The sequence below is a fragment of the Lepidochelys kempii genome, chromosome 1 (genome assembly GCF_965140265.1).
Source record: "Lepidochelys kempii isolate rLepKem1 chromosome 1, rLepKem1.hap2, whole genome shotgun sequence".
Lineage (NCBI taxonomy): Eukaryota > Metazoa > Chordata > Testudines > Cheloniidae > Lepidochelys > Lepidochelys kempii.
In genome coordinates, this window is record NC_133256.1 from 131,524,893 (window position 1) to 131,549,984 (window position 25,092).

Genomic DNA, 25,092 nt, shown 5'->3' on the forward strand with positions numbered 1-25,092 from the left:
GGATCTCAAGCTTCAATTCGAGCTTCTGGGGTAGGGCTGGGGGTAGGGGAGTGTGGTCCTTCCACCCCGGTCCTCAACAAGCTTGACTCCCTTCTGTTCCTCTGACCTGTCCCAGTCCTCTTCACCTTCCTTGCCAAGTCTCCAACACTCAAGCCCTACCCTCTCTACATTTCAGGTAGTCTGCAGCCTTCTCCAGCAGTGAGGCATTGAGAACACAGACAAGACAGTCTCCCTGTTTTCAGTTCTGGTGCCCAGGAGCCAGGAGGAGCAATTAGATGCTCCTGCAACCCTGAAATTGAGCATTCTCAGTTGTTCTGTGGATGCACAGGCAGTCCAGTTGGCAGGTGGGGGGTATGAGGGGATGGAACATGCTCAGTGCAGATGGAATCTTTGGAGAATTTAGCTGCCAAACTCTATAAGTCTCTTCCACACATGTGGAAACTGATATTTTTTTCACAAGGTTTATAACTTGGGCAGATATTTGATGATGGCAAAAGGTACATCCACACTTTTCTGTAAATTTTTATGTCCATGCTTCAAACCCTGGAGGTGCTATAGTGAAACAGCTGTAATAATTTTTGAATGCGAGCAAAACAACATATTTTTCCTAATGTGTCTGAATGGCAGTGCTGTTTTACTAAAACTTGTTTTAAATTTTAATAAAGAAAATCAGCCTGAGGCAGTAGCCTGGCAGGGGAAATTTGAGCCTGAGTGGTTAAAATTTGGCAAAGGGTGTGTCTATACAGCAAAGAAAAACCTGCGGCTGTCCCGTACTAGCTGACTTGGGCTTGGTCTGTGGGACTTTTTCATTGCTATGTAAATTTCCAAGCTTGGGCTGCAGCCTGGGCTCTGGGACACTGTGGAGTGGGAGGATTTTTGCGAATACAGACTAACATGGCTGTTACTCTGAAACCTGTCATAATGAAAAGTATTAGGCAACATTCACTGTAGGTGCTGCTACCCATGCTGACTATAGTAATTTTTGTAATACTGCAATTTGATGTGAAACCGTCCCATGATTTTTGTATGTCGCCTGTTGATGTAGATCATTAATTCCTTGGGGCAGGGATCATCTCACATTTAAATATCTTAAATTATTTTAGTTTATCCTCCTAAGTTTGCAAAGTGTTCATAATACTCTTACTTAAATGATCTAGACAAACAGGGCTACATTAAACAAACTGCTGTCTGGTACAAACAGTTACTGGTGGTTACATTGTAAAAAGTCATCTCATATCATAACAGCGACATTGATCTGCACATTGTGTTAGAATAAAATATTAGTTGTACATTTTAACCTTAAAGAGCAGAAATTGGACTGTTTTATACCAGACTTTTGAAATTCCTGCTTCTGGTTTGAGGAACTGGTTTGAGTTTGAGTTTCAGCCTTGAGTCTGTTTGTAGAGCTGTGAAAAGTCCCACATGAAAATGTAATGTTATAATATAAATGGTGGCAGGCCTTTAATCGTAACAGGAAAGGCACAATTATAAACATTCGGTAAATATGTAAAGAGTTGTGTTAAAGAGGCATATAGAATGAAAGCTTTTCAAAATATGATTTTTAACACTAAGAAATTGTTAAGCTAATGCCCAAATGCTTAAAGATGACAAACTATTTGAGAGAAAGGCGAACCCATGACATACTCCAGGAATAGGAGATGGTCTCTTCCTTCATTTTTTCCCCCATATTGATTTGTAAAGACATTGGTTGGTACCAAAGCCCGTTTCCATCCAAATTAGAATTTGGGGTGTCTAGATCTGAATTTGGATTTACTCTCTACATGATCATGATGGACATTTTATGAGAGCAGTTCTACACAGATCTTTATCCCCATCCTGTGGTTCTCGGGAGGTTGGGGTGGAGGTGGGGAGGGAGCGGGAGTGTCTCAGGGATCCACCACCTCCAGTGCCTTTTGAGGAGGAGGTCTGCTGGGTCAACTTGTTCAAGATAGTTTATAAGGATATTAGGGAAAGGTTCAGTGGAGTAGGTGGATGGACTGGACACAGGGCATTGTATTAAAATAGAAGTTGGAACTCTGTCTTCACTGCAATTGCCTGTGACTATTGCCACAAGTACTGTGAGCAGCACTGAGTGATCAACTGGCTGATAACACTGGTGAGGCCAACTTGCACCATTTATGTACTCAAACCACAGGCCTGTCTTACACATTTCTCTCCTCTCTCCACTAAATAATCCTCTTTCCATCCTATTGCAATGGAATGAATGTCCAGTCTGAAGAACTGGAAAGGAAGAATGGTCCAGTGGTTAGGGCGCTAGCCTGGTACTTCAGAGACCTGTCTTTGATTCCCTGCTCTGCCGGACTTCCTGTGTGACCTTGGGCACTCAGTCTCTCTTCCTGAGATCTCTGTCTGTAAAATGGGGATAACAGTATTTCCTTACCTTACAGGGGTGTTGTGAGGATATTGAAGACCGAGACAGTTGGATACTAAGTTAGTGCCATATAGGTACATAAATAGAATTTGAACAGTGACACTAATTTACCACAAACACATCGTCTTCTGACTAACTTACTGTAATTTACGCCACCACTAGTCTCTCCTGCATTTGACTTGTAGACTTCACTGGTAGAGGTACCTATTTACAACCAAATCTGGGTGTAACCCAGACTGTGTATTCAGTGCATATCAGTGTGCAGTAACAGGATGTGGAATTGTTATGGTATAATAGGCCTAATAAACTCATACTAAGCTTTAATTATAAAGGATTTTTTCTCCTCATTCTGCATTGCATTGAGTCAATCAGTGTGTCACTGCTTCATTTCACTTGTCTATCTCCAGAGATTTCGTTTGGTGTTTTTTTTCTTTGATTCGCTGACTTTTTTAGTGTCACTGTACTATGAGCATCTAATGGATTTTTACAGATAATCAACATACCAGCCAACACAAAGCTATTTTTTGTTTGGGTGATAAAGCATATTTTTATTCATGGGGTCACTGCTGATAACAGAGTCCTGGTAAATGGGGCTATTTTCCCTGTGTTTTTCTGTTTCACTCTCCCCTCTCCCAAAGAAAGGACTCTCCAAGGACAAGAAGCTGATACAATGTTGTTCTAAACGAAACTAGATAGTGTGTGATGCTGCACTTCCCCATCCTGCATCCTGCTTGTTTATACAGGTGTTTCTACAAGAATGTGGGTATTTAAAGTTAACCAATGAAAGCTGATAAAAACAGTAGTTAAGGGTCACATTCTAGGATTCTTGCATCTCTGTCAAGCTTCATCAATTTAAATGTCCACATGATCAGCTTCTTCCTTTTCCCTTATGTGTTACTAACTTGGGATATAGGTTTGAGAGTATCCTTTGAATATGTGGTACATCTTACTGTGAATATTCCTTTGTGTGGAGTGGGATGAAGGTCTCCAAAGAAGGAGAAATACAAAGTACTTACCATCCTGTAACATACACACGTTGCCTATGCTTAGTTTGTTCCTTTGCCTGATGCTTCCTGAAATTAATTGTAGCATCTCTTTCCATAGGAACAGACAGTATATCAGAGTTCAGACAATATTTTTAATGAGAGAACTTTGAGAGAGTTTTCATATCCTCCACCCATATTCCATTCTCCATACTAAAGTTTTTTGGGTGACATTGGGGGAGATGCATTTTTGGAAGATTTTTTTTTTTTTTACGTCTGTTGCCAGGACAATTTGCTCTTGACTATTTGCATTTGTCTCTTAGGCCTGGACTGCACACACAGTTTGTATTGGTATTAGTGTGTCAGTTAGGGTGTGACTCTTTGTTTTGTTTTGTTTTTTACTCTATACCGCTATACCAATACAGCCCTTAGGGTGGATACAGTTATACAGGTATAAAGCACCTACCAGTATAGGAATAGCTAAACCACTATAAAGCACCTTTTACTGATATAACTGCATCCAAATTAAGAGGGTTTGATGTTTTAAGTCTTTTTTTAATTTATAGCAAAATACAGATACCAGTTGCCTTACCTGGCCCTCTTCTCTGTCTCATTGAAAAACTTGCAAGTGCACAATATTTGGAGGAATATTAAATTCCTGTGTATGGCTGAGGGTTGAGAAAGGGGTTTTTATAATAGGAGTCTGCATCTCTACCTGTTCTCATCTTGTTTCACACTGTGTCGTGGCTGTTGGCTGATTGTAGACCGATATGGCATTAAATATTGCCATGTTTTTGTTGGCTATTCTTGCCAGATCCAATCGTATAGCCTCCCACTGACTTTTTTTTTTAAGGCTTCTTGTCCAATATTTACCTTGTTTGAAATTCAAATACGAATATCAAGCTCAATTTCTAGGATAAATAACATTTTATGTGGCGGGGAGGGGAGGTGTGTAGGGTTTAAAATTTGGATCTAAATACATAGCATTTCATCATTTCTAAACTTTCTGCTGGGTTTGCTTGCCCCACTTGCCCTGTTTCTCCTTGAGGAAATCTTCTTCCAAGTCTGACAAACACAAACTCATCTGTGCCTATTGCTGATGCTCAACTATGACAGTAATGCTGCTCGCTCTGATAGATTCTTTTAGAGAAATGAACAAAAGTAGGGTCTTTGGTGGTACAAATAAAATATACAATTTAACTCTCTAAATGTGTGAATGAAACAAATGGAGAGGACCTGCTCTCTGGCTAGGTTTTGGGCAGATGTTCAAAGTGACCTGAGCCAGATTCCTGTCTCTCTTCTAGTGAGAATGCAAAACAAAAAGAAACACCATGTTCAGAACTGTGTGTAAATCAGAAATGGTTCCAGCCACCTCTTTGTCCTGATGTTCCTTGTATTTATCAGGATGTGTATGGAGAAACTTTTTTTTGTGTGAATACATTTTTTGCATGTGTGTGTATATTTGCGGTATGAGAAAAAATTGCACAATAGTTTTCACAAGGGTATTTGGCAGTGCTGAGAGAGTTCTAAATTTGTCTGTTGGGTGGGTAGGGTTGTAGTTCCAACAACAGGCTGATATAGCTGAGAGTACATCTGGTATATAGATAATATGATGAAAGTAATAAAATCAAAATTCACGACAACAGGGAAATTAGAATGGCAATAGTAGGAGAAAAGGAGTATAATGTTTTTTGCAGATAGCTTCTCCTATGAATTTGTTAGTTATTTTACTTGCATTCAGTTGCTGGTAGAGCCTTTATCTTAGGGAGGTTTACCGTAGAGACTTGTTGGTTTAAAAAAAACCAGTTTCTTAGTTAATTAAAATGGATTGTATTTTTCCCCCTAGCAAATACTCATGCTTGGACCAGCAAATACATAATTGAAAGGAATTATGTTGTTTATACACACGTTCACTGATCTATGTTCAAACCATCAGGGAAAATGTATGCACTAATCCTTTTAGCTCAGAAGGATTGTTACTGTATAAGAATGTATATGTTTTATTCTTTTTATCTGCAACTAATTTAGAAACAACATGTGAAGAGACCCACTTCCAGTATTTGTCAGGGGTGCTTCACCTCAGTCTCATTTTTCAGTTGTGATTAATCTTGTTTTGGACGTGCCCAGGAGTCTCTTTGGAAGGCTTACACTATGTGGAATGTGCAGTTCCCCTGCTGAAATGAAAACTCAGAGGGGGTAACTGAATACTCTCTTCAGTCAGTGTATTTCCAGCTCGAAGAAAAAACAAATAGCTTTGCTGAGAACAATGAAAATTCCTTGAAACCCTAGGAGACGGGACTTAAAAAGTGACACTGTCAAGGTCTTAAGGTTCAGACTTTCAAATTGCTTATAACCCAGTGGCACAAAGTCTTTCCAGCCCTCAGGGCTGAACCAGTACCTTGCCAGGAGTTTAAGGGCCACAAGTAGTTTACATGTAAATATGTTGCTTAAAACTCCTCAAACCACAGTAGATTATACCTCTTAATTTTTATTCATCCTGGGTTGACCTCCATCCTCAGCCCCATGGTCTGGTGATTCACCACTGCATTTCGTTAACATTTCCACATGCTCTATGCTCCACCATGCTTCAGGCTTCAAAATCCATATCATTTAAAGGTAATCCAGAAATGCAGTGAAGCATTTAAAGGACTTGAGAGTACTTTTTGGAAGGGTCAAGATTCATCAACCTCAGGTGCTCATCCCCTCTCTTAGCTTTGATTGACTTGTGATTCTCTTCTGTGGCTGCCTATAAGCAACTATGTATTTCCATCCCTGACTCCTTGGTCTCCTAACCTGTTCACTTGCATGGAAGTGTGATTTCCATCTCTACTCCCTTGCTCTCCACTCCACCATACAACTGAAGTGGGATTTTAAATTTTTAGTGAATCCATGAGATTTGGATAATACCCTGGCAGTTGTGGGTCGTGGATTGTGCATTAATTGTATCTGGATGTGGAAACTTACCTGAATTTTAATTATCTGCATTTTTAAAAAGATATTATTTGAAATCTACTTTACTATTGTTTAGTAATTTTAAAAATAACCATTGTTTTAGAAAGGTCTACAAATACAAAATATTCAGTGCATCATTTTTTACTTAAACATTTTTTGAAGAGACAAGGTGGGATGAGGTATTTTATTGGACCAACTTCTGTTGGTGAAAGAGACAACCTTTTGAGCTACACAGAGCTCTTCTTCAGGTCTGGAAAAAGTACTCCATGTCACAGCTAAATACAAGGTGGAACAGATTGTTTAGCATAAGTAGTTAACACATCTCCTAAGGGACCATTCAACATGACAATCCTCATGTTAACTCTCATCATTCCAAGAACTATCGCTTTATTTTAACATTTTACTTTCAACTGTATTGTTGAAGCATTGCTTTTTTTTAAAAAAACCTTCAGTTTATAAACAAAGTCTCGAATATCCACTCCTGAACTGTATTGGATCCATATGCCCTTTTTGTTGATTGTATTGTGGAAGATAAGTTGAAATATGTTGGTTTTTTTTTTTTTTTTACTAATTATGTAGTAAATGACTTGGCCTGCTTTTGCATACAGTAAAATGTAAAACATTATTTGTTTATGGTAATACCTGTGATGTGCTAGGCATTTTCCAGAGATTTCAAGAGAGTACAGGCCCTGTGCAGAGGAGCTCATTATCTAAGAACTGGTAGACAAATTATGGAATGAGGAACAGCTAGTATGGAATTTTTATACAAGTCAATTAGATTCTCTGTAGGCAGCACAGCAGAAGCAGGTTTTCAAGAGGGCCTTGAGTGTGGCCAGGTTAGGGGTCTTGCGGATGGACTCGGGACAGTCGTACCATGCATAGGGGACAGTATGAAGGAAGGCCTGGGGATGATTGTGCAAGAAGGAGGCTGGGGAACACCAGAAGAGCAGAAGCTGTTTGGGTTGGGGAGGCATGACACAAAGCATGACAAAGATGGATAAGCAGGGAGGGGGAGGATTTTATATAGAGCTTTGAAGGTGATGACAAGTGTTAAATCTGCTGTAATAGTGGATGGTGAACTAAAGGAGGGATGGATTCAAAGGGGGGAATGACATGATCATGCAAGAACTAGGACTTTAGTGATTGCATTTTGTATGGACTAAAGGGGAGCCAGAGATGATGTGGGATTTTGAGTTGGGATATAAAGAGGACCTGAATGAAAGATTTAGCTTTGAGAATGGAAAGAAAATGGCAGATCTAGGAGTTGAGGAAGAAGTGACAAGATTTGGATACGGTATGTGAGCAGATGAGAGGGAAGAGTCAAAAATTATCCGTAGATTGTAGATATGAGTGACCAGGGGGATGGTGGTGTGTGTACATAAAAGAGAACGGAAGAAGTTAAGGAAGCCAAGGGCTTGATTTGCAGAAGAGCTGAGCACCTACAACTACCATTGAAGTTAATGGGAGCTGCCAGTACTCAGCAAATCAAACTCTGGTTTTGTTTTTTAAGATTAACAATATCTATAGTTATTACTAGATTTATCTCTTATGGGTTGACGGAAATTGTCAAATACTAACTCCTCTTACTTTATCTGCCTGTCAATCTGAATATTATGAATAGTTTGAGTAAAATTTGACCAGTAACATTTTCTGTAGTCCAGGAGGGGTGCTAGGAATAGCCCATTGACATATACCGTGAATGGTCACCTTACCTGGGCATGTGATACATTCAATCTTTCCTTACTGGTTCTCACACCTCCCTCTCTCTTCCCGGCCACAACTGCTGTGTAATTCTATCAAGCATTGTAAAATGCTTATTTTCTTAAAGGAAATACCTTCTTACAACCCTAGAAATTAGTTAAATTAGACATCTGATTAATTAAATTAGTTCATATTTCCCAGACACAACTAGTTTCACAATATTTTGGTTACCACAGCACGTCAAACATCTTTTGGGTGGAATGTAATGGTGATGGTGGTGGTGATATCAGCTAGCTCATCTGGAAATCTAGATTTTAAAGTGTTTGTCCAAGACTTTTTTGTGCAAGCATGGTTAACTATATTGGCCAAGCATTGAACAGAGGTGAGGCCGTCAAACTCAAGATCACAGGTACCCTTGGCTTTCACACCAAGGAACACATCTGTACTACAGTGGCATGGCTACAGCTATGCTTTGGTAATGCCATAGTGTAGACACTTCCTACAGCAATGGAAGGGGTTTTTCCATTGATGTAGGTAAGCCACCTTCCTGAGCAGCAATAGCTAGGTCAATGGAAGAATTCTTTCAACCTAGATGCACCTACACTGGGGATAGGTCAGTGTAATTCCAGCGCTTAGAGGTGAGACATTTTCAGGCCCCTGAGTGCCGTAGCTATGTGAAATAAACTTTTCCGGCCCTAGATTTTAGTGTTGCAGCCTTTTGCTCAGGTAGCCCTCTCTTCCCTTCTTTTCTCCAGCCTAGTCTATGCTTCAAAGTTAAATCAATTTACCTAGGTCGCTACTGCTGCTTGGGGAGGTGGATTACTTACCTTGATGATTAAAAACCCTTCCACTGCTGTAGGAGGTATCTGTGCTATACCGCTGCCAGTGCATAGCTGCTGTAGCACCCGTAGTGTAGACATGTCCTCCCTCTCCCTCATCATAATGCTTATTTCTATGTCATTACTTTAGCTCTGAATATTTTTTAACAAGCAAATCATTTGTTTGCATTTTAACCACCTCAATGTATTACTAATTACCCAGTTGTTATGTAGTACCAAAAAACACAATGAATGTTTTTTTCTTTTTTATCCTTTAAAAAAAATGAAGTTATTTGTTCTCAATTCTTCTGGCTTTTTGAATTGTTTTTCTTCAGATTGAAGAAGGGAGCAAAGCTGCAGCTGTTGACAAGTTACTGGCTGGAGACGAAATTGTCAGCATCAATGACGTGGGCCTCTCTGGGTTCAGACAAGAGGCGATCTGTCTGGTGAAAGGATCACACAAGACTCTGAAGCTTATAGTGAAAAGGTAAGCTCCTGACGGACAGCCAGAGTGCTGGATGCTGCCTGACTCTGCTTTTCAAAGGAAAGAGGCAGACTAAACCTGTTAAAGAGAAGCAGCAATGATTTGCTGTTTTACTTTATTCTCTGCAGGACTCTTTTTAAGGTGTCAGACATTGTATGTTGTCTTTTTTTCCCAAAGGGGCACAGAATCTCCATGAGATGAAACACTGTGCAGGCATCATATGGAAGGGGTGAAGGTCCCAGGGCTTTGGTGTGCTACAAACAGACTTATTTCACAGCTTCAGTCTCTAATTCAGGAAGAAGGGAAGGGAGATGGCAGGCTTTCCCTCGCATTGTGGCAATAATGACTGTTGGGTGCAATAGTTGCACATGTGAATGTGGTTGGGAGAAATTGGTTTTGTGAGGGGCTGGGCAGGAAATGTTTTTTTCATCCCTCAAGAATTTTTGAGATTTAAAAAAAATATATTTTCATCCTGAATCGGGATGAAAAGTCAAAATCTGAAAAAATTTCATGAACCAAAAATCTGGAAAAAAAAAATTGACTCAGTTCAATGGAAATGTTTTAGTGTTAGCCCTTTACATATGTACTATACAATAGCTTACATTTTGAAACAGCTTTTTATGTTGCCCCTTAAAATGGACAAAGATGTTTTGACAATTTCAGGAAAATATTGAAACAAGTTTCAAAATGGGAAATCTATCAGAATTGATTTTTTTCCTGCAAACAGTGTCAGATTTGATGAATCAACCTTTTCTGATGAGAGAAAAAAAAACCTTGTCAAAAATACATTGCAAGCTCTTTAGTCGTGTGCATTGCGGATGGTTGTGTTTTAGAAGTGAAAAGTGCATTGGTGTAGCGCCAAAGAGAGTATTGTGGTGATTGGGTGATGCAACACATCAATTTAGGTTGGCTTGAATGTGAATGTTGCCTTAAATGGTGATCTTTCCTTTGTGGTGATAGCTTTGATAGGAAATGAAGATGAACAGCCTTTACTTTTAGATTAAAAGGGGCTTTCTTGTGGGGATGGAAGAAACTAGCAGAGCTGATGAATCTATCACCCAAACAGATTGTGCAATAACTTACAATTCTATGAATAACAGGTTCAGGGAGTTCTACCAAAATTTGTAGAGCACCAGGCCTAATAAATAAAAATAAAAAATTGTCTGGACTACGCTATAAATCATATTGGTCTCCATCAACTTGATCCTGCTCTGGCTACTCTGCTGGAAAAGATTTCTCATTAGAGCAGTGGTTCTCAAACTATGGGTCGGGACCCCAAAGTGGGTTGCAACCCTAATTTAATGGGGGATGCTGGGGCTGGCATTAGACTTGCTGGAGTCTGGAGCCGGAGCCAAAGTCTGAGCCCCACCACTCAGGGCTGAATCCCAAGGGCATCAGCCCTGGGTGGAGGGGCTCAGGTTACGGGCCCCCCACCTCGGGCTGAAACCCTTGGGCTTCTGCTTTGGTCCCCCACCCTGGGCAGTGGTGTTTTGGTTTTGGCCCCCATGTGGGGCGGTTAGGCTCGGGAAGGCTCAGGCTTCAGTCCCCCATCCTGGGGTCTTGTCATAATTTTTCTTGTCAGAAGGGGGTTGTGAGGCAATGAAGTTTGAGAACCCCTGCATTACATTGCATTGCATCAGCCATCTATGTTCTAGATCAGCGGTTCTCAACTGGGGGTTTGTGGCCCCCCGGGGGACCACGAGCCCTTTCAAGGGGGCTGAGGGACACTGCGACCAAGCCCCAGTTGCTGGTACCCCCTGCGGGCAGCAGTGTATTAACGCCTAGGACGACAAATTTGCAGAGGCGGCAAATTTATTAAAGCAGCCAGAGGCTGCTTCCCCCGGCGCCGGTTCCCGCCCTCCGCCCCTAGCCCCCCCGTATTCCCCTCTCCCTCCCTGTCCCTATTGGTCCCCTTCCCCAAATCCCTGCCCCGGCCCCGCCTCCTCTCCTGGGCGCACCACATTTTCCCCTCTTCCCCTCCTCCTTCACGAAGCTGTTTCGTGCACAAGCACTGGCAGGGAGCGGGGAGAAGCAGGACCCGGCGGCGCGCTCAGGGGCGGAGGCGGAGTCAAAACGGAGGAGAGCTGGGGAGGGGTGGCAATTATTTCAGGGCCTAGGGGCGGCAAAATCTTTAATCCGCCACTGCTTGTGGCGCTGAAGCGAAGGGGCGCAGGGCTGAATCCCAGAGCCCCGAGCCCTGGTGCTTCCTGTAGGGCAGAAGCTCTGAGCCCATGGGCAAAGTTGGGGACATGAAGGGCATTCACAGCCATAGAGCTAGAAACACTATTTTTTTTTAAATTAAAGTTGAAATTATGCAGATATCTATTAATCCTCATTGCATGCTTTCTATCAAAGGGTTCAAAATAGTCAGGGTATGATGTTTTTTATTTTAAACTAAGGCAAAGTTTTCAGACAATGTCTGCTTTCTCTTATCCTATCCTCATCTCTTTTTTGGAGGGATGGCTACACAATCCCTGGACTTGATCACCTGCAAATTGTATTTCACTGCTTTAGTTTAGTAGACACTGACCCACCAAGAGCATCTTTGTATTGTTGACTGTTTTTTTTTGTGTTTGCTTACTATGTATCCTTTTCCTAGAGTGTCAGTTTCTCAGACTATTTTCTGTGTGTGTCAAAATGACTATTTATTTTAAGCAAACAACTAATGTTCTGTGAACACAAGATGGGAGGCCTTTCAGTTCAGCAACCAAGTGCAGTGTTGGGTCACATTTGTCTCTCTTAATAATTATATTGTTCCTAATATCTATGGGAGAGAAATTGGAAGGCTAAAATCTGGATTTACATCAGATTTTTTCCTTTGCTTGTTTGTTGTGTGGTGTCAAAGGGTAACTCTTTCTGTAAGGATTAGAGTGAATCAAGGCAGAAAATAACTTTTTTAAAAATTTTCATATAGAGAAACCTTTTTCTAAAATTATATTCTTCTGAAATATAAAATAAGTTCTGTTGATGAAGGTGGGACCAGGCCAGAAAGCATTTGGTCTCTGGCATTTGTGAGCAGTTCACACATCTGAAACTATTCCATCCAAGTCTTATGCTTTCATTCTTCACTTATTTTCCTTATGCAGTAATTCCCAGCATATCTAATGTCTAAGTACTTTGGGACCTAGCAAGCAGTAGGACTTTTACTGTGCATTTTAAAAGTCCAAATCTTGGCTGAGACTTAGATGGAGCCAAGGTTCAAGTGAAAAAGTTTTGCCATGATGTTCAACAGCCTTCATTCACAATCCTAATAAATAACTTTAGTTGTTCTCAGGTCATGGTGTAGTTCTCATTTTGCTACTGTGGGTTAGTAGTGTCGATTAGCTATCATAGAATGATCTGTTCTGCCACTGGTCTTTAAATAATCAAATGTCTGAATGGTTTATAAAAAAGAATGTTGTTGGTATCTAAACAAAACTCTGTTTTGATACAGAATTCTGGCACTAATCTGCAGGCCATCAACATGCTACCCTTGTTTGTTGATTTCTCTTTTGGAAATGCAGCAGGGTTGCGAGCTAGAAGTAGATAAATCAGCTACAAATATTTGACACTGTCGAGCCAGTTCCATAGTACAGTAATGTTTGAAAGTAGTTTACAAACATTGATGATTGAACAAGTGCAATGTTCTTTTGGTCTCGGTTGAATAAGTACCCTGGAGGATACATGTTGCTTAATCAAGTGGGTTTGTTGAAACAAAAAATGTTAATTATGTGCTAGTTATTCAGTGTTATTGTGAATCACTTCTTGTGTTGGTGCCTTTTTTGGAGAACTAGAGAAGAAAATAAAGCACGTATTTCTTACAGGAACTGTTTGATTTCTGTTGGTAAACTTGTACACAGTAGTTGGTGTATACACACATGATTAAAATAGCTCAGTACCATTGGTACTAAATAAGGGAGTGTGTGTGTATCTATATATAATAAAATATGTGTGTGCAATGTTTAAATGTTATTTCCCTAAATTCCATTCTGGTTATGGGTTTATGACACAGGCTGTCGTTCAGTATATGTCAGAGAAGTGGGCTTTTTAATGCTCTGAATAGTTGTTTTCATTATAAAGTGGTGAGATTATTATTATAATAACAATAAACTGTCAAATAACTATAGTTTGTAAATCATATTCTCCCAGTTGGACTCTGGTGTTCTTTATCCCCTGTAGGGGAGGGGAACAATAGTGTGACCTCTAAAACATGCCTAGAAACTTACTTTAGTGCAACTACACCGTGTATGTCTCATGTCCTTCAGTATCCATCCTGTATCCCACATCCCCATGCACACAAACATATACATTGTGTAATACCTGGGTATCCATCCCATCCTTTCCCACCTCTCTCAGTTCCCTAGGAACCTGCATCCCCTTCCTCTCCTGACCATGAGTTAGATCCAGGGGTAGGAGCAGAAAGGACATCCCCTCCTTGGCGCTCTTTACACACAGTTGCCACATACTGTCACTCAGGTTAATGGGGGTAAGGATGGGTGAGAAACTTTTTCCTGTTCCTGTGACCACTTTCCCTGCTGATCTCTGATTGGCTCTTGGAGCTATCAATGGAGGGCAGAATATCTGAAGCTGGGGAAAAGGAATCAAAAGCTGACACAGGCATGCCTGCCCTGAAGTGACTTCTGGTGACAGGAGGCTGGGACTGCTGTTTAATTCATCCAGCTGCCCAGACTTTGGCCAGAACTGCAGATAACTGAGACTGGCTTCAAAACCCTAGAGTAGTGCTGGAATGTATGAAGGTGACATTTTTTCCCTTGAAAGTATTGTTTGTGTTTGACTCTTTAAATTGTAAAAATGCAAAATATGCTCAAAATGTTGATCAAGCTTATTTTTCTAAATCATACATGCACCCTGACTGTTAAGATATATCTAAAACAAAATCCTAATGAGGCAAGAGACTAGAGTCTGAAAAGAACAAAATTACATATAATCTGAATTGAATACTCATGAGGAAATTTAGAGTCTTATTTATTTGTATGTCACTTTGTTTACAGAGCCATCCTTTAATTGTGGCATAGCAGTGACGGAGCATGATGGTGTATGACCAGAGGGCCTCCCACATTCCACAATATGCTGTACGGTCTGCATTAGCTAACATTTTAAGATGAGGCACTAAATAAAAACCAGAAGAATATTTTCTGTTACATTCACAAACTCTAGTAGGGGTGCTATTTATTTTTCATTTGCTGATAGGAAATGTGCTTGAAGCCAGTGGTAACCCTTCCATATTGTGTGTGGAATTAAATGTCACCTGAAATCACTGGCCCTTCCATAGCCCTTTGAACAGTTGGAGGTGCTTTCAGAGTTGAGCTCAGTTTTCTGGTTGGTATTAAAAGTGCTGTCATTCTTAAGGGCTCTTCCCCCCATCCCTCTTTCAACTAGAAAATGGAAATTCAATCTAGGACTGCATTCAATGGCGGAGGAGGGGTTTGTATAGAAATAAGCACCTAATAACTGTTTTTTACACACACTAAAATATTTTGCCTGAGGATTGAAGGAACAAAAGGAGTAGAGAATATGCATAGCTATGATATTTTAAGCCGGTATCATCCAAACAGTTACTCCGTGGTATTGTAGAGTATTGCCCTATAAACCAGCTTTATTCACAGAGAGGTAAACATCTGTAGGAGCAAGATATAAGGTCATATTGGCATTAAATTAAACCCATGTTTTCTTGACACTTGGCTCATTCATACGACAGGCAAAAATAAATTACAACAGTTACTCTCTCCCTTGTTGCCCTGTAAGCATTTATTCCCCTGTACTGGAACATATCTGTAGTGTGGATTGACAAAGAAAAGTTATGCTTATTCCTGGCATTTTCAGCCAGGATTCTGGAGTAGCTTAAAAACCAGAGTTTATTATCTACCATCCCATTTTCTCCTTCGACTCTCCGTTCTTCCCAATCCCATTGTTTTCACTTCACAGCCATCCACAGGCTTGCATGCAGCAGTCTTTACTTTAATAGGTAAGCAGGCACTCTCTGGCACCCCAGCCACCCAAATTAATTCGTGAAAAAGTGGTTAGGGTAGGATGTTTATGTATTATCTTGGAGTGTGAATATTTCCTCTTATAAGGGGGTGGCTACAAGAAGCGCATGACACAGGTGAACAGTTCTAGGCTCAGATCCTTCAGACTTGCTGAGCTGTGTTTGAAAGAAGGTTAGTGGAAATGGTTGGGCAAAGGGTGAAGCCACTTATACTTTCCCAGGGACTGGGCCAGTCCTTGGTGTACAGCAAGCAGTGCTAGGGCAGGGTATGCCAGCATCACCATTCAACTGGTGGGGCTAGTGTTGGTGGAGGTTTTAGCTCAACTTGGAGTCAAGGAAGCTTGCATTGGTTGATAACTAGAGAATTATTGATTTAAAACAAAGGTGCTTCCAGGTGTGAATGTATTTCACAGCCATGTTAGGGTGTGTCCACTGGATCTCTCTGACGTAGACAGGGCGATGGGACTGCTGCTGTTTCTTTTCATTTGCTTGGTTGCTGTTGGTTCCTGGTCCTCCTTAATCCTATTACACTGCTATGTCCTATAACATTATGTAGAGGCACTGGTTTTGTTTACAAATTAACATCTAGAGCAAGTATGTTTTCTTTATTGTAATTCTAGCATATGTAGACTGTCTTCTGAGAAGGCGGGAAGAGAAGTGTTGGAATCATTAAGGGGAGACATATAACCTGTGTATAATGTATTTGAAAGGAGATTGTCAAGACTAACAATGTCCATTTTTAAATCACAGAAGTTCATGTTAATTAATTGGTGGGAAAAAAGAGGCATTAGAAGAAAAATAACTTCCTTTTGGTGACACATGTATGTTCAAATAACGCACATGTAACGGGCCTCCCCACAGTGTGTTTCTAGTGAGGATTGTTCCCCCATCTGCCTAACCATTGGACTGATCATTTTATTTTCTGAAGAAAAGAGTGGTGGCATTTCAGTAGTCTCCTTCAATGTGAAGGATTCTGTTGAGACACTTAGCACTATTTTCCCACCTCGACTGTCTGGGTTTTTTTTGTTCAGTTGTATTTTTTCAAAGGTGTTTTCTGTTTTTATTTTCTCTGCACTGTTGTTGGCTCCTCACAAGTTTGTTCTGATTGTGGTGCGGCCATTGATGTTCCGTGATAGGTCACCACAGCTGCCCCCTGGTTCCGGTCCAGGCTTTGGGCCTCTGTTTTCAGTGATACATGAATAAAGTCTGCAGGGTGACTGGCTAGCACCACTTCCATGAATAGACCTTGAAGAATTATTATTATTATTATTATTATTATTATTATGCCTAGTTTCCAAGAAGGGATAATGATTTGGTACTTTGAACTTGTTGTGTGCTTTTTGTTTAAAAACATGGTTTGATTGTGGAAACCCTCTCATATGTCATTGATGTTCTAGCTACCGTAGTTAAAAGTGGTGGCTTTTTGATTCCAGCTTCCTAGCTTTTAAAGGTCAAAAGGGACCATTATGATCATTTAGTCTGACGTGTATAACACGGGCCATAGCATTTCAGCAGGTGAACTCCATTAGGGTGGTGTTTTGTGGGGCGCTTTGGGCAATGCACAGAAACTGCTCTCTGGGAAAGGCCTGAGATCAGAAGCATATACTCCTACTCAACAGGAGTCTTGTGGAAAAGACTGTCTCAGCAATTAATTTAATAGGTAGTGTGGGAGCTGTGAAATGATTCTTTTCCTTCTTGTCCAGCTGGTATTTTGCAGCGAGTTGATTAAACCAAAACACAGCAGATGCTTAGAGTTTAAGGCCAAAAGGGGCCACCAGATCATCTAGTCTGAGTGCCTGTAGATCACAGCCCACCAACGCCACCCAGCACCTGCACATTAAACCCAACAACCTAAATTAGACCCAAAGTAGTACAGCCCATGGGAGACTAGACTATTATGTGCCACAAGCAGAAAATAGGAGTGGACCAATGTGCACCAGTCCTCAAGTCCCCCACAATGGCAGGGAAATGATTGAAAATACTCCCAGATAATCCTGGCAAATGACCCGCAATCGCATTCTGCGAAGGAAGACAAAAAGTCTACATGGTCGCTGCCAATCTGACCTAAGGGAAGATTCCTCCCTGACCCCACATATAGCAATCAGATACAGCCTGAACATGTGAGCCGGCACCAGCGAGCCAAGCACCTGAGAGAGAGAATGCTCGGTGCCACCTCAGAACCCTGCCCCGCCCCATTGCATCTCGAGCCATGGCCATTCCTAATGCTTCACAGGAAGGCGATTTAAAAAAAACAACCCAACAAGAAGACACTGGGGGGGAGAGAGATCCTTTCCTGACCCTTGCAGGTGCCTAGCTGAAACCCTGAAGCATGACCTCCTAAGAACATAAAACATAAACCAGAATTGAGCCCCAGGACTGTTGAGCCCCGTCTCCTACCATCATAGGCAACGCTGTCATGCAGTCACACTCATACATTTGTCTTGCACTCTGCTAAAACGAATTAAGTGGGTTCAGTCTGGCCAAAACAAAAAGAGTTCCTATCTGAGGACCTTGAAACCATGTCTAGTACTGAGGAGTGGGCCAGTCAAAAGTGGCCAAGTTAGATAAATAGAACTTTTTAAAAAAAAGATATTTGTTTCCTCCTATTTGAGAGCAAATAAGTTTCCCCAGGTCTTCTTAGAGGGCTCTCTCGTCAAAAACCAAATTTCTATTAAATCAGAATAAGCATTTGATTCTCATCTGTGGTAGATTGATACACATCACTCCTGAGTTGGTATTGATCAGCTGTTTAACAGGGAGCAGCAAAGAAATTGTTTGACAAAACTGCAGGGGGATTCTATGGAGGCAAAATATAATTACCTGAGTCAGACCAGGTTGACATCCTTTCTACCTCCTCCCTCCACCCCCCTCAAAAAACCCTAATGAATATAAGTGACAAATAAGGGGGGAGAGGGAAGCATCTGAAGCAGCCATGTTCCTCATCCATCTACAGAATTACCAACAATACTTAAAATAGTAATATTCCATGTAGGTCTCCCATCTAAATTATAGCCTTGTCCGATATTGTGTTAACTTCTGACAGATAATGAGATCTCAGCACCAGACAGTGTGACTCTATATGCTCATTGGTGAGTCATCTTTAAACTTCCCCCTACCCGCATCCCAGTGAATTTAGATTCTTTCTTTGTAATTTAGCTGCAAAGCCATGTCAGTTTACCTAATGATTGTATACATTCGTGTGTGTGTGCGTGTGTGCGTGCAAGCAAAAGGCTAAAAGTATCTCAAATATTCTCTTATACTGTAGATGTTGAATATGGCTCCTTAGAAAAGGGAGGCAAATTGATCAAGAGACTAAGGCCAACATTTTTCACAAATGGATGCACCTAACACTTTGAAAAATTTTGGCCTTAGTCTCTTGACCAGTTGCGTCCTCTAAGGCAGTGGTTCTCAAAGTCAGTCCGCCGCTTGTTCAGGGAAAGCCCCTGGCGTGCCAGACCGGTTTGTTTACCTGCCGCGTCCGCAGGTTTGGCCGATCGCAGCTCCCACTGGCTGCAGTTCGCCGCTCCAGGCCAATGGGGGCTGCGGGAAGGTCGGCCAGCACGTCCCTTGGCCTGCGCCACTTCCCACAGCCCCCATTGGCCTGGATCGGCAAACCGCGGCCAGTGGGAGCTGCGATCGGCCCAACCTGCGGACGCAGCAGGTAAACACACTGGTCCGGCGTGCCAGGGGCTTTCCCTGAACAAGCAGCGGACCGGCTTTGAGAACCACTGCTCTAAGGTCCATATTAAGACTGGTCAAAATATGGTAACTTTTTAATATTGAATCTGTGGGGAGAGGAACAATTTTTTAATTAATTCAAGTTTTATATAAAATGTTGGGTGGTATTTTTTTCTGTTTCCCTGCCTTCCTTTTTCCTCCCATCAGCCCTCTTTTATTTTTTCCATTAAGTGTGTGCACAGGGAGGAAATGAAAAAACAACTCCCCAACATTTTTTTGGAACAGCTTTGGCTGAAAATTTTTTCTTGAAAGTTTTCCATTTTCTTAAAGGCCATGTTTTAAATGAAAAATTTTTTTTTTTGACTAGCTCTAGTTCATGTATAGCAATGAAATACATTGACTTGATTTTTCAAAGATTTTGAGTCCTAAAACCTCCCACGGACTTCAGATGTTCAGTTTCTTTCCTCAGGCCACTTATTTTGTTGCCTAAAGATGGATCTAGGAGCCTAAGTTTGGGACCTCCATTTTTGAGAACTTCAGTTAGATTTTGTGAAATTTCAAGCCATTTTGAAGCTAACAAATTTATTGTATTCCTATTGTAAATATGCCTCTTTCCTTATTTTTCTCAAGTAAAAGCACTGATTTTGAAACCTTTATGTAAAACATTTCTTCATAAAACTGGAGGAAGTGACATACCGGACTTGATGGAACTGGAAAAACGTATCCATTAATGATAGAGTAAGTAGCTTTCTTTTCAGGTGTAAGATTTTCTGTACATCTGGAGTGAATGCTTTTGGGCATGTTCTGTTTTCCACTGTTAATTGACTGGAGTAGCTTCCATGCACTTGTATGTTCACTATATACACTAATCTGGAACTTGTTGGCATGTGTACATGCATTCAGGCATGAACCAATACATTTCTTTCATCTTAAAAACACATTATAGTGAATGACAATTTATGTGAGGTGTTATTCTGAAGATTAAATGACAGCGTATGCTGAAACATGAATCTTTCAAATATTTCCCTGGAGAGCAGACTGCCATGTGGATGACAGAAACTTCATAATAAGGGAGGTGATATTAATAGTAACAATTTGGAGCTTAGGTATTGCAGTTCTAATTTGAAGTGCTTTGCAACTATTGAGCTTTTCAACACCCTCTGAGCTACACAAATTCCATATCCATTTTCAAGGTGGGTGAACTTAGGCACAGAAAGCTAAAGAATGACTCAGTGACAGAGTTGCGATAAGTACCCTGTAGTTCTGGTTCCCTACAGATACATTACACCTCAGTTAGCTCCTAAATGGCAAATACCTGAATACTGGAACTGAAGCACTCTTCCTTCACTGAATGCATCCGATGAAGTGAGCTGTAGCTCACGAAAGCTTTTGCTCAGATAAATTGGTTAGTCTCTAAGGTGCCACAAGTAGTCCTTTTCTTCTTCCTTCACTAGCTCACCTGTGTAGTGCTGTCGGTAGGCCATTGCTCAAGCTGGTTTGGAAATGCTTTACATCTGCATGGAGACAGCCAGAATTTGGAATGCAGTTGATAATGAAATACAGTTCATTTGGGGCAGCTATAAACCAACAAACCCATTGTGCCAGCCACTCCAGACACCCAATACACCCACTGTCTCTCTCGTGCAATTATAAACAAGCAGACAAACGAATCAAGTTATTTGTCTGACAGGCTGGGAGGGACGAAAGCGAGGGAGATTTTGTTTTGAAATACTTGGGAGGTTCTCTAATATTTTGATCAGGAGAGCTGTCTAAGTGGCTAGATACATAGCTTTTGGTAAAGGCCTAAAAACAATGTCAGAACTGTATCAATTAAATGCTTCCATGCTGGCTTTTTCAACTAATGAAAGGAATCTTTTTTTGCAGACATCTTAAAAATCTAGTCACTTCATATATATATTTTTAATGTATTGATTTTCAATTGTTTGACAAATTCTCTCCCCCCTCCCCCATTTTTTAAAGATTATAATCTTAAAAAAAAACTCAGGAAAAATGTTAGAATAACCACCATTTTACTTTGGTTGTTTTCAGACTGGATGTTTCAGGGTATAATCTTTAGACACAGCGGTTAGGAAGAAATTTTCACGCAAGGCAAATTATTGTGTAACGGCCCACATCATGGTTTCTTGTGCCCTTCCTCTGCAATGTTTGATATTGATTGCTGTCAGAGGCAGAATACTGGGATTTGAGAGGCCTGAATTCTGTTCCTGGCTCAGTCACTAAGACACAGACCTGCTGTGTGTCTTTGGGGAAGTCACTTCATCTCTCTGCCTGTTTTCTTTCCCATCCTTTGTCTATTTAGAGTGGAAACTCTTTACAACAGGGTATGTGTCTGTCCTGTGCCTAGTACAGCAAAGTCCTGATCCTTGTTGGGACCTCTGGGCACTACCCTAATACAGAAAATAAATAGCAATACTTTGAAATACCAGATGCAATTATGTGTTTTACTTTTTTTGTCTTGTTACATGCCTCAGTATTTTAGGGTTAATATTTAGTTTTCTAAGAATGCTGCACCACAGCAGAGTTTGTACTAATACAATGACGGTTCACATACGTTCTCTTATTTTGTCTAACTCTATTTTGACACACACAAAAATAATAAAAAGAGAATATTTGTTCTTTATTTCCCCCCAAAAGGTTAGTGAAGTCTGAGTAGATCTACACTGCCCAGAAAATCCCCTGGTGCCAAAATTTGGAGCCCAGCTCAATTGGGGAGTGTAGATGTTCCTGCTCGGGCTGGAACCAGGGCTCTGAAACATGGCGAGGGGTGAGGGTCTCAGAGCCCAGGCGCCAACCCAAGCAGGAACATCTGTACTTGCTGTTTTTAGTTCTGCAGCCCAAGCACCACAAGCCCAGGTCAGTTGACCAGGGCTGTGGGACGTGATGCCGCGGGTTTTTCTTTGCCATGTAGACATACCCTTTTTTTCTCTCTTTCCTCATTATACTGTGTCACTACCTTCTTTGGACTTGTAATGCAACATTTGCAACCTTTGTTTTCGATACAAGCAAAATTAGTTGTGAGTAGAGCTGGAGGAAAAGTGGTAAATAGGTTTTGAGAGACATGGAGAAGAAATGGAAAGTGCAAATTTTGAGGGCTTTGCTGCTCCCTCTTCTGCCCCCCCTCCTTTTTCCTTTATTCATTTAGCCACTGAAGAGGGAGGGAAAAAGGAAAAGAGGCAGGAAAACCAAAACATGAAAAACAATTTTTTCACTTTTGGAAAAAAAATTGGAAACTTTCAACCCCCCCCCATATGTTCATTTTTGAAATAGACCCTGAATTTTTTTAAAAATCTCAAACCAATTTTTTTGACTAGCTCTAATAGTGAAGTTAAAACAAATAAAACACAAATTTTGTGTGACCTCCTAAAATCATCCCAAACTAGGTAACTGTAACTTTTATTTGCAACTTATATTGTGACTCCCAGAAATACTGTAGCAGTTTATGTAAAGATATATCTGTACAGCAAGCAGAGCTTTGCACTGTTGTATGCTAGCACAGTTCAAAACTTTCCTTGCTCACCCTTGTTGTTTTTACTAATACAGCTATGTGAGTGGCTAGCCATCTTTGTTGCTGGAGTTGGGACAATTTTCCACTGTAGATGAGTGCTGAAATCTTACAAAACATCAGAGCCAGTTTATCTGCACTGAGATTAAAAATAAATATTACATTTATATACAATGACAGTTTCTAAACACTCAGTTAAAAGTAATACTTTCACAGCATAGAAAAATGAAACTATTCCTTTCTAATAGATGATTGGGAAATAATTCCAGTCCCCCGCATGCTATGCTGTTGCAAATGGAGGTTATTTTAATCCCACCAATATTTTCTACCTAATATGAAAAGTCATTGTTGACTCCAGAAGAGAGTAGCATTGTGAGTTTGGCGGAGGGGAACAAAACAAAACACAGCAGCTATTCATTTACAATACTATTTTAAAATAGTACTCGCTGATGATGTTGTCTCAAGAGTATTTGTTTAAATTTGCATTACTGAACTCCTTGTTTTGAAGATAAAACCTTTGTGTTTCCCATTATCTGGGGAATGTTTGGGATCCTTGTTTTCACAAGGTCCATAAATGTTGCAGCCATATCGTCTCTGGCAGTGATCTCTTAAACTATTCAGGGCGAGGCCAGGTTACTCCTTAGATGTCACACTCCAATCGAGAAAAACCCACTTCTTCAGATGCATACCCACGAAAAGCTTATGCCCAAATAAATCTGTTCCTCTTTAAGGTGCCACCAGACTCCTCATTGTTTTGTGGATACAAACTGACACGGCTACCCCTCTGATTCTTGACTCTGATCCAGGGTATTGCTGGAAATGGTGCTCCTAATTCAGTTGGTGGGGACTCTTCTCTGAGGTCAGAATACTATTGTTATTATGACATTGTCACTTCTTAGTTTACCCATGTCAATGAGGACTTATCTACTCTGGAAAAATACATCGTGTCAGAAAATGTATTAACCAATATGTTTTAACTAATGTTATGTTAAACACAACAAAGCCTGCATGGATATGTGTTAACTAACCTCAGCTTAACCTCTACTGATTTTTGTAATGTATACAAATCCTGAGCATGCGAGCAAGTACAATTTTACAACCCTGCCCTCCTGCTTGCTTGGCATGTATCATGACTAAATAAATAAATAAATAAACAACCGCCAGGAGGCTTCAAGATACCCCTGCCCAATTTGCACTGACTTACCATTGCATAAAAAACACTGTGATTTACATGATCATTTAACTGGAGCTTTGATCTTTCATATAAGCTGTAAAACAGAGACCCTGTCATTAAAGATCCTGTAACCCATTTTGTAAGGGAAGTATTTATCCTGATGTCCTGGTTAAGTTCCAGTTTAGATATTGCATTCTGCTTACCTAAAATCCACATGAAAGGAGGCATTCTGCTCCCCTGTATGGTGCAAGGAACCAGGCAAGTATTCCCCTTGCTGAAGGCACTGGGCTGGAAAGGCATAGGCTCTCCTGGAAGCCTGTTGTAGGCGGCAGGCCAGGAGTGGAGATGCGGACAAGCGGTTTTGGGCCCATAACATGAGCCACTGTGGCCATTCTAGCTTGCGATGTAAGCCAAAGGTAGCATTGGGGAGGCTTCTGTAACTCAGCATATTTCAGGGATGCTGAGCTATGCTGGGTGCCATTTTGGCCCTTATAGAACCCAGAATCCAGAAGGCAAAGGGTGTGTTGAGGCCAGCTTTGCCCACTTTACACCTGGGTAACACCTTCTGTGCTGGTGCTGAATCGAACCTGACGTTTCAGCTGGATGTGTTGCACTTCCTGCTAGTGTACAGTGGTGAGGTGTGTGCTATTAAACAGATGCCATGTTCCACCCCAGGCAGAGATGCATTTTAGTGCTGAGTGAAGCAGTTTTAGTATCTATTATTAAGGGCTAGATTGTACCGCACCTTACTCATGTGAATGCTCCCAGTACCTTTTCAGGGAATGGTTGTGTAAGAAAGGATTACTTGGTTTTCTCTTGGGATACCTCAGGAGGAAAAGCACTGTAAACAAACAAGTAGTAGTTATCCTTAAATACATAATGTGATGCTCATGCTTTTTTCACTGTGCGAAAAGAATGGCATGCAGCATCTTATGCTATAGAGCTTGTGAATGGGGGCACTCACCTCCTGAATGCCTCCCAGCATATGGGTGAGGTACTGCACTTTTCCCCACTCCTGGTGCCCTCTGTAGCTTACAACCTTGCTAGGCAGATCTACGGGCTCAACCCTCTTGCCAAGTCAATATCTACCCCTTCCAGGGTAGCAAAAAAGTCCAACAAAATTGTCTACCCTCTCCAAAGTCTTCAGCCCTGTTTCTGGGCCTGTTAAATTCAGCCCTTTCCTTGGGCTTCTAAAGGAGCCTTGTCCTCTTCTCAGTGGGGGAACCCAGGCCCACCCACTACTCCAGGTTTCAACCCAGGGACCCTATAAACAGCAACCATGTACGACTTCCTTTGATTGATTGCTGCTATTTCGTTCTGTGGGCCACTTCCCACTTGGTCTCATTCCATTAGAGTTAGAGTTCTCAGATCCTCTCTCTCCCAGGTCCAGTAAATGAAGCC

General features: G+C 41.1%; 1 protein-coding gene across 9 annotated transcripts in view; it reads left to right on the forward strand.

The window, feature by feature from the left end:
- The window catches only part of SHROOM2 (shroom family member 2), a 185,462-nt gene that overhangs the window by 66,321 nt on the left and 94,049 nt on the right, over window positions 1–25,092 (forward strand). For 7 of the 9 annotated variants that reach the window (XM_073354561.1, XM_073354553.1, XM_073354580.1 and 4 more), the window contains one exon: window positions 9,182–9,333. The exons of 1 other annotated variant lie outside the window; for it this stretch is intronic. In XM_073354561.1, coding sequence (XP_073210662.1) covers window positions 9,182–9,333 — 152 coding nt within the window. Of the gene's footprint in view, window positions 1–9,181; window positions 9,334–19,714; window positions 19,733–25,092 lie in introns of those variants that run through there. One more of the 9 variants, XM_073354618.1, reaches the window with a different exon arrangement.